This window comes from Onychostruthus taczanowskii, unplaced genomic scaffold (genome assembly GCF_017590055.1).
Source record: "Onychostruthus taczanowskii isolate IOZ18803 unplaced genomic scaffold, ASM1759005v1 scaffold4, whole genome shotgun sequence".
In the NCBI taxonomy this organism is placed as follows: domain Eukaryota; kingdom Metazoa; phylum Chordata; class Aves; order Passeriformes; family Passeridae; genus Onychostruthus; species Onychostruthus taczanowskii.
In genome coordinates, this window is record NW_024501459.1 from 22,827,887 (window position 1) to 22,841,309 (window position 13,423).

General features: G+C 34.4%; 1 protein-coding gene across 35 annotated transcripts in view; it reads left to right on the top strand.

The window, feature by feature from the left end:
* The window catches only part of RIMS2 (regulating synaptic membrane exocytosis 2), a 447,681-nt gene that overhangs the window by 275,515 nt on the left and 158,743 nt on the right, over window positions 1-13,423 (top strand). For all 35 annotated transcript variants that reach the window (XM_041412624.1, XM_041412610.1, XM_041412613.1 and 32 more), the window contains 2 exons: window positions 9,077-9,233; window positions 12,441-12,557. In XM_041412624.1, coding sequence (XP_041268558.1) covers window positions 9,077-9,233; window positions 12,441-12,557 — 274 coding nt within the window. The remainder of the gene's footprint in view (window positions 1-9,076; window positions 9,234-12,440; window positions 12,558-13,423) is intronic.

The following is a 13,423-nucleotide window of genomic DNA, read 5'->3' on the forward strand; positions in this document are numbered from 1 at the left end:
CATTTCTATTTTGTCTACATAGTCATGCTTTTATTTCCAGGCTATTTCATGGTTAGCTCATAGGCTGTGCTTAATTTTTGACCCTGGTATGTTACTATTCCATGCTATGGGTCTTGCACTTCCAAGGACAAGGAGATATCTTTTACTTAATTTTTTTTATAGTAAACAGCATATAAATTTTATGAAAAAGCCCTTCTTATAAACTGATAAAATTTTACAGACTTTATGATTTAAACAGGGCAGGTCATATTTGTGCTAAGGTTCCAGGAGTTTTACAAGATAAAAAAAAGAACACTAGACCTGCAAAACCGCTGAAATTTCTGTGTTCCTTAAAACATTTATCTTCAAACATTAACAGGCTATTTGTTCAGATTATTACCTTAATTAGAAATCTATTAAGGAAAATTTATGGCTGTTTTATATTCCCGCTCCCCTGTTTCCTTTATTACAGTCAGAAGAGAGGAAGGACAGAGAGCCAGTGGTGTGAAGTACTGGAACCAAAGAGGCAGCCATCCTCAGAAGCCCTTAGTTTCTATTTACTGTACTTTCAGTCTTTGATGAGCTTTCGGTCTGTAATTAGTAGTCTCTAAGGCGTTCTGACTGCCTGTCCTCCCAAAAATAAGGGCTTTCATATTGCTGTGGGTCAGTTAAATTAAAAATGTATCAATCTAATTTAGGAGCTTAAAAATAAAGGTAGGAAATAACAGCATTTAATGGATACATTTCTAGAGTGCCCAGTATAGCATCATTTTGAAAGTGATGGTTTTTTTTTTCCTATTCTGGAAAAGGATACCAAGTTTTGCAGGTTTTGTTTTGACCAGGTGCTGGAATATCAGCAGGATTCGTATGAAACACCTAGATTTACAAATTTGATTCAATAAATTTATCTTTTGACAACTTGTAAAATGATGGTCTTTACAGTTGAGTGAGCCTACTTCCCTTACCTGAGTTTCTGATATACCTTTAGTTTTTTAGGATCTTTAAGCTATTGAATTTTTGCTGAACATTTCTATACCTTAGTTGCATTTTAATTCAGCCTGGCTCTGCAGGTAGGAAAATTTGATAGTTTTTAGGTTTTGAAATATTAATTTAGTGCCTTACTTTTTTTGTGCTTCTGCCACTATGATTGTAAGTCTTCTGGTTTAGTCTTGTCTTACCCTCCACTCTCCTTATCATTCCCTCAATTGTTTTAAGTTCCTCTATTTGTTTGTAGACTCATCAACATCTTGGTTTAAATATGCACTGTTTGCATGAAAACATTTGTCTCTCTTTGTTTGCTTCCTTTCTTACTTACCCCAGTTCTTTCATTTTGTATTTTCAGGTTTTATTTAACATGACACTTTGCTATTCTTCTGTCTGCTATATAAATAGTGCATTACATGAATTAAGCTTGCCAACATCTTTCAAGTACTCTCAGTGATCCTTTCCATAAAATTAATTCCTAGTATCACACCTGTGAACTAAAAAACCTTTAAGAAGAATAAAAATTATCTCTTTGCTCCTCTTCAATTTTCTTTTATTCATAATGGTTTACTAGATGTCCTTTAAAGTTCCCTTCCAATTCAAACCATTCTGTGATTTTATGAGCTCTTGGAAAAATTATTTACCAAATCTCTCATGTCTTGTGTCTTGGATCTTAGCCTGCTTAGACAAATGTATTAAACTTCAGTCTGTTGTTTCTGTCAACAGGAAAGGCCTTTAAAAAAATAGTGATAAACAGATTGAAAAACTTCAATGTCTTTTTTTCTGGCTACACATATATTCTCCAACAGTAATTGTTACAAAGAGTTATAGCATATTACGTATTTAAAAAGCAAGTTTTTACTGGATTCTAAAATAGGTCTCTTCAAATATAATGTACATTCTTCTTGGAAACGCTGGAAAGGTCTCTATTAATATTTTGTCTTTGTTGGCATTAATCTTACCATAGGATAGTGGAATGAACACCATTCTGGTTATGTCTAGAGATTGGTTATACATAGCTCTCAAACAATTTAAAGCATTTATTTTGCTGTCCTGAACAATAAACCTTCGCCCTCAAAGTTGTCTGTCACCAGAAGTTCTTTGTGGAAGTACACCAGCATCTACACCTGCCCTTTGGAATGTTCTTACATCCTTTTCAATAAAAGCTATACAGTATTTTTATATTGATTTTTTTTTTAATGCCAGAAATGTTTACAAAAAATCATTTATATTATAACAATGAATACAACTCAGTGAAAGGCAGGTTGGCTTTTTGGGTGGTTTTTTTTCATTCTAGTGTCCAAAGTTAAGCATGCATTGCAGTTAACAAATTCAAGGAATATGGACTATAATTTCTAAATAGTTTTCTTCCCAGATACTTTCTGGGGTATGTTGAACCTAGAGAATACAAGCAACCTATTGGGTCTGACTTTATGAGCAGAGACATGCATTGTCAAGATTATTTAATCATAAAATTTTCACCTATTGTTTTTGTAACACTAAAATGTTAAGTAAGATAATAATGTCCAAAATTCAGTTCTACTCCAATATCTCATCTGCATTACAACATATTATGTATTATGAAACACTTGCAATCTGAGATATGTTTCAACAGAAGCAACAAATTAATCATGGAAGAATGTAAGGCAATGGATTCTACATAGACTGCATTACAAGTCTCTATTATAGAGAAGACCTTTTCTCAGTAAAACAATGCAGTCTCCAGCTTTGAGAAGAAAAACATTTATAGTGATAAGTTTTTTATCATTATGCAGAAGATAGCTGTATGTTTCAGGAAGAAATAAGAATACAAAGAAGATATTTATTCAGAGGACAGTTAGGTCCATGTAAATTAGGAAAAAATAGTAACCATCAGTACAGAAGTTATTACTGAACCTTCAAAAATATTTCTGTGTTTGAAGAACAAAAAGAAATTATCCATTTTTGCTTCACCTCTCAAAACACCTGAAGAATCCGTTTTTCAAAAGAATACTTTCACTGTCATGTTGCAGCCTTTGCTGCAGAGGAAATGTGTTTTTCTCTATTTGCTGATAACATGAGCTGAATTTTTATTCCTGAATCCTGTGGTGATTGCTTCTCGAAGCAGATGCAGAAAACACACTTTGGTTACAGATTGAAACCAACAGCCTATAGAAAGACATCTTACAGCATTAGCACATAGAGTGGATTACTTCTATCCCTACTAAAATACAGATTTCATTGTATTACCAGATTACCAGCTAGCCCTAAATGGGAGCCCATAGTGACCCAAAAGCCCAGTAACTTCAGATGTAAACACTGACAAGGTTTTTATTTTATTGCATGTTGATACCAAGTGCCCTGCTCTAAAATCTGTTCTTTCTGGGTTCTCTCTTGATTAAGAATGTTAGTCTGTGTATCACAAAAATCCCTCTTCCAAACTGAAATTCAAGCCATGTTAAATAGTCCTTATGCTGACTGCCTAGATCAATGGATCTTTACCCATTTTCCTTTCTTTGAAACAAATAATTTGTATATTTTTTACAACATTTTGCCTAAAGTTCTTTACACATTATTATAATTCTTCAAGCTTTTCTTTCATTTTTAGTTTTCTTTCTTAATATATACTTTCCATTTTACATGTTCATTATCTTATTTAAATTTTGAATGTAATACTTTTATTATCTAAAAAAATAAATTCTTCAGCTGACAAATCATCTTTCTCTTCAAACATACAAATTCTCTCAATGCTTTTCTTTAAACTAGTCAAAACTAGGCAAGACTATTTTTAAATATAAGCTATATCACTTCACTTTGAAAGTAAAGATGTAACTTGATTCAAGTTTTATTTTCAGATTATTACTAATTATCAAGAGCACTCTCTTTGAGGAAAGTTAAGGAAATATGAACTCGGTGTGTTAGTTTATATTTTACCACAGTCCTATATCTGTGGAGTGACAAAGGCATTAACAGACAATGAAAATTGCAATGATATTGCATTCCTATCAGAGATGCTCTCAATGGATACTTCTCACAAAGGGGGTCACTCGTTGCGGTGGGTTGCATTTGTGGTAATTTAGAAGAGCACTTCTAAAAAGGAAATGTAGCAAGAAAGACAGATAAATTCCAATCAACAGTGTGAAGATGAGGCTAATTGAGGGGACTTGCTGGACAGATGCAAATATACATGGATGAGCGCTTAACTAAGAAGAAACATCTTTATAGTACCTGTGGTGGTTTGGGGTTTTTTCCCCCAAGCTTTGCATATCAAGCACTGAAAGCTCAGCAAGCTCTGGTTACTGTGTGGGAATGCTTTTCCATAAGAAAAGAATTGTCTCAAGTGTAATGGGCCCATAAATACAATTAGTGCTGTAGAGCTAAATATACCTGTGAGGAACTGAGTTGCTATGCAGCAAGTAACCAGTTGTTCCTGCTGTAATGTTTACTGGTTCCTTTTACTGTACATTCATTCTTCCCACATTTGCAGAATAATATTTAATACAAAAAAAATTCCCCAAAGCAATTCATAATGTATCTCCAACTTATAAAGTATTCAGATATCAATAATTCAATTTATTTGATCAGTGACTGTCAGCAATTTTTTTAGAGGACATCTAATTTCTTCATTTAGATGTGCAAATCACCCCAGAAGCTGAGCATATTTGTATGAAAGAACTGAACTCTCGGTAAAGTGCCCATATGTGAAATGTTGGTATGTTAAGCATTTCTGGCAGTTTGATTATATAATTGTTTTTAATTAGTGCTTGTTCAAAGCCCAACCACTGTGACTATTAAAAAGTTAAATATCTGAAAGCTTGATGTTTCAATCAAATACAGATGTTAAAGTGGAGAAAAAATCACTTAACATCAGTGTCAGAAACAAGTCAATTACGTTGCCTGTGATGAGCAGCCATTCCAGTACTGCCTTTCTAGAACGGTTTTCATACTAAGAGTTTCTTTCAAGTAAATCAAGCAGCAAGGCGTCTAAATTAAAATCTTCATTAGTACACTTCCGTTAATTCTTTTCAGGGCTATTTTAGGGATGTTGATGTGAACCTAATATTTGGAAGTTTGTGATTTTCTGCAATTTTGACCCGAGAGATTCATAATTTAATAACAATTCAATCATCAGTATTTACTGAACATGTAACCTGCATAGCATAATATTAGCACAGTACAGCGATACTGTGTGGATTAATATTTTAAGTCAAATATATTAGTAGTCTCTCTTAAATCGGATAAAACTAAAACTTCAGGTCTGAAGAAGCTGTATTTAGTGTGCTTTGTAAAATCCCTCTTTTCATATGTGTCAGTTTTTAATGAAACCTTCCCATGACAAAAGAAGGTGGTGGCCTTGCAGTTGTCTTTGTCATGTGTCTGTCTTTTAGGTGTCTGCAGCTCACAGTTACCACTGATTATCTCTACACTGATTATCAGGTTTTGTGTACTCTCTACGTTGATTTAAGAGGCTTGCCATAGTTATAGAGCCTTTGATTCTATGGTAATGACTCAATATTTATAGCTGCAAGCAGGATAATGTTTATCCTATTTTTACTACTGCTATAAATATCTGCTTTGATCAATAGCAACTCATTGGTCAAACTGCCCTTATGACCTGTCTTTTTTTGTCTATAATTTCTTTCAAGAAAGTGTTTTTTACTTCTCTAACCTTATTTCCAGGATGTGCAATAGTTTTTAAAATTGGAAGTTAAATTATACCTACAGTACAGGCAGTTAAATCAGAGCTACATTAACTCTACAAAACTGAAGGATAACTTTGAAATTACCTCATTAACCCAAGTTAGTGGGTTGTCTTACTTGAACAGTTGCTTTTCAATGTGTGACCTGTTGGAAAAAGAGAAGTTTGTAAATATAATTATCTTTGTTTAAGGCAAATGAATTATGCATGGCAATTTTTTTGGCAATAATATTATTAGACAACATTAATCTATTTCTTTGATCACAGCTAAAAACCCTCTAGTTTTCTTAAAAAAAAATAGCAAAAATTTATCAAAATTTACCTAAATTGCTAGGAATGCTGATTGTTTCTGCCTTTGTTATTGTCATAAGGAAGCAGTACCATTGTTAGTTACCAGAAAGCAATGCATGACTACCTCAAAATTAATGTAAAGCACATATTTGATCAGGATTAGACTTGACAATTAATTACAAAGTCATATATTTTGATTTATTGCAACAATACTGCTCATTTGGTCGACTACAATAACAAATTAAAGCTGGAAAAGGCTTTTTGTTCCAAAGTAATTAATTTGTTTCTATGTGCAGATTTAATAAGTTCAGTAATTTTGATTTACTTGTTCTCACTTCTAGAAGTTTTTCAGTCTTTTTTAGCATTTTTTAGAATTCTAAAGGAGGGTTTTTTTCGTGTTTTGTTAATCGATTACTTTGCCCTTCATTGTGTTTATTCACCTAGCAAATCTTACAGTATTGCTCATTCCCCTCATTTTGAGGTACATACTTCTGTACATAGAAACTGCTGATTTTTCAAAGGATTTACTTATTTCTTCATCTTACTACTCTACATTGTTTTCCATCTCCAAATGCAACAAGTTATCCTTGTGTATGGAGAATACAAAGAACCATCTCTATCTTTTCTGTCAATAGATATGCATTATTAGGATAATAAGACAATATTTCTTACTGTTCCTGTACTGTAAATAATGGAGTTTTTTTATTTCACTATCTAGAAGTTTATAATAACTTGCTGCTCATTTATGTGTGGTGGATTGACCCTGGCTAGGTGCCAAGTGGCTGCCAAAACTGCTGCATCACCGCCCTCATGAGCTGGACATGGAGAGAAAATATAACTGAAGACTTGGGGTGGAGATAAGGACAGGAGGAGATCACTCCCTGTTATGATCATGGGCAAAACAGACAACCAGAGAAATTATTTTATCGCCAATAAAATCAGAGTAGGATAATGAGAAAATAACCCCCTGAAATTTTAAAGCTTTGCCCCCATCCCTTCCTTCTCTCTGGTATTAACTTTCCCCCTGGTTCTTTACCTCCTCCCTCTCAGCTGCACGGGGAGACAGGAATGGGGTTGCAGTCAGTTCATCACATGTTATCTCTGCTACTCCTTCCTCCTCAGGGGAGAATTCTTCAGTCTATCCCTCTGCTCCAGACTGAGGTCCCTCTCATGGGAGACAGTCCTTCATGAGCCTCTCTAATGTCGGTTCATTCCATGGGCTGCAGTTCTTCACAGACTGCTCCAGCATGAGTCCCTCCCACAGGCTGCAGCCCCTGAAAACTGCTCCAGGCTGGGTCACAAGTCCTGCCAGCAAACCTGCCCCAGGGTGGGCTTCTCTCTCCACAAGTCCACAGGTCCTGCCAGGAGGATGCAGGATGGGCAGGATGGGCTGCTGATCTGCTGCAGGATGGGCTCTCCACTGCTGTTACTTTAGCTTTTTTACGTCTGGTTAAAGAATTGCAGAATTGAAGAGTGTATTGATTTCCAGACTGACTTGATAAAATATATTTATCTCCTACACTTTAGTGTAGGAGATAAATAACACCCTGTTTCAAACACAGATCAAATATCCCCTGTTTTGCCTTTGGTGATCTCAGAATTATGTTGCACTGGCCCCTATATGTTTTGACAGTGCTTATAATAATAAATTTACTTTGTATGTAGGATAAAAGTCAGTATTTCATTACTGACTTCATTAGCTAGATACACATTACATGATTTGACTGTGGTGTAGTGAGGAGAGACTATGTCATCCTCAGCATCATTATATTAGTGGAATGTGATGGTGATGTGCTTCCCCCCCCCCCCCCCCCATGTATGCATACCAGATACACAAAAGGCAGTTTACACCTAAACATAGGGGGAAGAAGTTGTTTACAAATTAGGATTGTTTATATATATCCTTGGTTGTAAGGCCGTGCAGTGAATATGAGTACTCAGTTGAAAGTATTGAACATACTTGGAACCATAAAGTGGAATGAATTAATAAGGTTTTGTTTAGGTCCTAATGAACATTTTCCAGGAAGAAAAATAAGAAAATCATGAGCAGAAGATTATTCTACTCTTGGAAGATTCTCATGGGAAAAGTATAACAGTTGTATGAGCAAGAATTTTTCCAGTGCCGGGTGGATCTCTCTAAGTATTCTTCTCTTGGTTACTGTCTTTGGAACAAAGAAATCAGTTATATCAATTGTCATAGCCACCAGGAACTCTCTGAAGACCTATTCCTGCTAAGCATTGTAATCAGGTTAACAATTGCAAGTCTTCAATTTTTTATCATTGTGTTTTAATTTAATCCTTACAAAATTTGGGGAGACTTACTTAAAATTGCTGTATATCTAGCATTTTTTTTTCCTCAGAGTGTATTGCACCATGGAACAGTGAATTCAACTTTTTCAATTACATTAAGACCATCACTTTTAATACATCCAGCTTTTTAAACAGATTTTTATTAAAAACCTGTGTTAAGTGTCCATGTGGTTGCGTTCTACTCCAGTGTAACTTGGAGGCATTTCTTAGACCATTTATGCCTTCTATTAGGCTTATTTACGATTAGGCCAGGGTTCTTGCTATTTGTGAAGAAATTGTGAGTGAAATTCAGAATTGTGAGTGAAATCTGATGTCATTGATTCATTGTTACTTTAATTATTTCTGAAATACAAATCTGTCTTGAATCCAATCTCATTATTTAACTCCACAGTAGCTTCCTATCCCAAATTTGTAAACTAAATTTTGGATTAATTTTTAATTATGGACATTTCTGTTTGAAAAATATTATACACAACATTTGCAATATAATTTTAATTTAAAATGCCATAATTAGGGTTTTTATTATAAAGAAAAATCAGTTTAATTTGTTTTATTATTAATACATCATATTAAGTGTAAATGGTAAGTCTTCAGTTTGGTGCATGGTATTAATTTCTATACATTTAAAGTATAACTATGGGAACTGTAGTTGTACATATATAAGGTATCACAGGAGTCAACTTTACATAAGTATGTTTTACTATAAAACCCAAGAACACACGATAACATTCTTGATCAAATCCCATCTTTTATTGAGTTTCACACTACTACAGATACGGCAGGAAGTTGAAAAGTGCAACTTCAGATTCACTGAATATTTGCATTTCTTTTTAGATTACCGACATAACGGGAGAGATCTTCAAAGTTCAACACTGTCAGTGCCAGAGCAAGTAATGTCATCTAACCATTGTTCTCGATCAGGGTCCCCTCACCGTGGAGATAGTATAGGACGGACTAGATCGTGGTCTCCCAGTGTCCCTCCCCCCCAAAGGTAAACTCTTGTTGAACTGTGCAGTTATGTAAATTAAACTGGTACTGATCTTCTACCAATGCTGGAAGTAATCTCCAGACTTTCAAAATGGCAATGAATTGGTTATATCTTACAAAATTATGTAAAGCTAATGATGGGTATTTTACATTATAGTGATGTGCCTATATATAAATATATATAAATTTAATAATAGATGAAAATGTAACATGATACCTAATTATAAATATATAAATTATATTAATTTATATATAATTCTATGTTATTTATTGTTTATTATTACTATATTATTTATTATTATTAGTATATGATTACATGATTGTCTCTTAGTTCTGCCTATTTATATCTAGTTTTTAATCAAAATTCAGTACAGTACAGGCAAGAAAAATATCTCTCCACATTTTCATTTCCTAGAACTATTTACAGGTGCCGTGTTTTATAGTATGTGATAGTTAGATATTTCTTTAGCATTCATATGACAGTGAATGTTTTCAACCCTTTTATTTCTGTAGAATTAGGATTCTGGGGAGCCTCCCTTGCTGCCCAGAGTATCTTCCTTTCTACTATTTCTTTCATACTTCTATATCATCAAGAATAAACTGACAGACATACAGTTTTGTAGTGAAAGATATCAACTCCTGATCTTGGCAGATATCTGATAAGTATTTATCTTGAGAAAATTAGACCAGGAAATTTCTTCCAAAAGCTAGTACTTTTGGATAACACATAATAATTGTTTTAGTACTCTGCAAGATAAGCTTTCTTAATATAAAGGAAGCAGAAGGATAGATGTAAATGGGAATGAAACCTGTTTTCCAGCCCTTTTGTTGCTATGTATGGGTAGGTTTCCAGATGATATAATTCAGTTGAAGTGAAAGTGGAAGTTTTCCCTTTTGCCCGTAAAGTTCACAATTCCCCTTTGATACTGAAGGTCTGTTATCCCATATTTCCTTGGCAGGTCCATGTTCCTCTCAGTTTCTTTCAGACATCCTGACTCTCTTGTGTTCTGCTTTCCTTTCTACAATCTTTGTTCTTTTTGTTAAGTTAAAATTCTCTTGACTTCATAATGTTTTACTTATGTTTTTACTTACCATTTCCTCTAATGGATGTAGCCTATATGATACCCTTTTGCATTAGTGAGATATTAGGATTCCAAATTATCTCCCATCATCTCATACAGCTAAGAGGCAGAAACTGTGTGTTTCTACTTGAAATCTAAACCCATCTAAAACCAAGTCAGCCTGACTTGAAATGAGATATAAGTGGTAGACACAAAGGGACCTATTCTGATTTTTAATATACTGATTTCAGCCTAAGTAATTGCTATGCTGAATCTCTAGAGGTTATTTGTCTTGGATATAGACATAAATATGAGCAAAATCTCTTTGTGTGTATGTTTGTGATTTTATGTTTTTCTGTCTGCATGCATGCTGGGTGCATTTTTGGCAGAACTTTTACCCAAGCTGGTGATTAACGCTTGTTTAACACCATTGAACAATCTACTTCTAATTTTCTTGTAGTCTTGGATTTCTTTACATGTACAAAATCTCTTGCTTTTTAACTTTCCTAAAGCTAAATTTTTAAATATAGTTTTGAATTTATTGCAGCTGTTTCCTACAATGTCAGAATCAAATGCATTATTTGAGTAATAGTTCCCTGCCCACGCACCAAACAAATTCTTTGAGGACTTGTTGAGCTAAGGAAATTGGGTTATGAGAGTTTGAGGATTTGCAGAAGAAAAGTATAAGCTATGGGTTACAGAAATATCGTTTTTAGTTCTACTGAAAATGCAGATCTACTCAGGAAATCTACAAGAATTATCAATTACATTTTGCACCCTGTTCAGGTGGATTTGTTATGCACGTGCTAGTCTATAGATGTCCTAACTGCAGTGAGCATTCTGCATGCCCAGAGATTTCCCATTACTGACACCTCTGCAGCCAGGAGATTTTGGGCCATAGAAGTTGCTGTTATTTTTTAGAAACCATTTTGCAGTCCTCAATCCTAATTAGTTTTTTAATGAACTCCGCCAAAGTCCCACTGCGTGGTAGCTGACAAGATATTGTTACTGCTCTTGTTACTCTTTACTAGCCAGAGTAAACCCAGTATTTGGATTCATGAATGCCAGAGTGGAAAATGCTTTATGACAAATGAGGTAGAGTTGAAGGCAAAAGTTTATGTGTAATGAAACATCCTTATAGCACTTATATGCAGAAATAAATAATGTCATGGCAGCAGCTGTGAAGGATACATGTACAAGTTAACACTAGTCAGAAAGTGGTAAATGACTAAGTATGACGGGTACCGAAAGGGCAGACAAAGTGACAAGAAAGGAAAGGGAAACTGAGTGATATAAAACTAAAAAAATAAAGGAAACTGAGGCCCACACTAGAGCAGATTGCAGTAAAGGACAGGAGACAGAAGAATTTATTGGTCTTTAACTTGTGTGGAAGGAAGCATCCAGTTTGTTATTTTCAAATCGATACAAAACAATTATGTTTTCATTATCCAATAATTATTACAGTTAACCATGGTCTCCTATTTTCCTATTCTTGTGGATTTGTTTTACAGAGCACATAAAAGTAAAGTGTGTGTCAGTAGGTATTGATAGAAAAACTAAGTAAAACAATCCATAGGTAAAGCTTTGGTCTCAATTAGTACAGGTGATCTTTACCCAAGCCTGCACTAACCCACTAAGTGGGTACCACATACAGTCCTATTTTTAAATTCAGATGACCATGTTTTCAGCAGACTGCACTCTACTCTAACAGCCACAAGTCCCCATTGTGTCTTACTACAGTTTACGTCTTTATAGTAAAGCCAAAATCAAGAACTCATGAAAAATTATTTACAGTGTAAGTTTCCATCAGAAATGAATTTTTGCTTTAAGTCTGGAAAGACTAATGAAATGTTGTGCAAGATTAACATTTTTAGTGAAGGAAATGGAAAAGCTTTCCTGTTATTTCTAGAAGAAACACATTGCAACAAAAAAAGAAAACTCTATCCCTATCATGGACTTGGCACCATTTGCTAAATGAGAATTTTTTTTTTTTTACTGTAAGATTTAAAATTATTTTATTTCCAATGCATAGAAAAGTCTGGTCAGCTAACAGATCTTGTTACCAGCATGATTGCTGATAATTGTTTGTAGACACCAGTGAGAGGATGTCATCCAGGCAAAACTCAGCCTGTGATATTTTTTTTCCTCAGTCGGAATGTGGATCAGGGACTGCGAGGGACTCGATCCACTGCTGCGCATTACAACACCCTGAGCCGCATGGACAGACACCGAGCTGTAGACGACCACTACTCCCCAGACAGAGAGAGGTAAGCACCTGGCTGGAATTAGGAACAGCTGCACAGGCATCAACGTGAGTAACTTCAGTCTGGTAGTTTGCTAAAATAAATTACATACCTAATCCCAGAGATTAGCATTTCTCCTTTATCCACTGGTCGCATGACATACATTATAAAATATCAGTGCACATAAGGCTGGCAAAACTGTCCAGTGAGTGTGTTGGCCAGGAGGGAATCTGAAAAAATCTGTGAGAAAATGTATAATGTAGTAGCTGAAGAGTTTAGTTATGCTTTTCAATAAAAATATTTTTGTTTTGTGTGTTATGTTAGTGAATTCTTTAAGTACTAAATATCTTTTTAAAAAATCCATCAGCAGACTTGGTCATTTTTGCTGCTGAATAAAGAGGAATAAAAATAGATAATTTCAGCTCAGTATTAATGTAATGCTCCCTTTGGATACAGTGCAGTTCACACATGTAACAAAAGTATATTCTAGTACTGTGTTCTTGTTTTCTCTTTGCTCAACCTTCTGAGACACTTGGTAAAAAAGAAAAGAAAAAATTATTAGGACGGCATGTATGAAATCAGTCTTTGTGTTTAGAGGCACATCTGACTATGAATAATGTTTTGCCTAATGGAACTTCCCAAACAGTAAGCAGAGCTTTAGCAACCTCTGTGAATTTTAATGATGTAAAAGAATTTCAGCAATAATTGAACAATGTAGTTAATTTTACTGAATTAATTGTGGCAATGACTTTGTTACATTAAAAACATTATTGGTCTTTTCCACCTCATTCTCTTCAGCTAGAAAATCAAAACAAAAAGTATTTATTAACTTTAATTTTTAAATATTTCAGCTCTTTTGCACCAAATTGAAATTTCTGCACTTTATAATG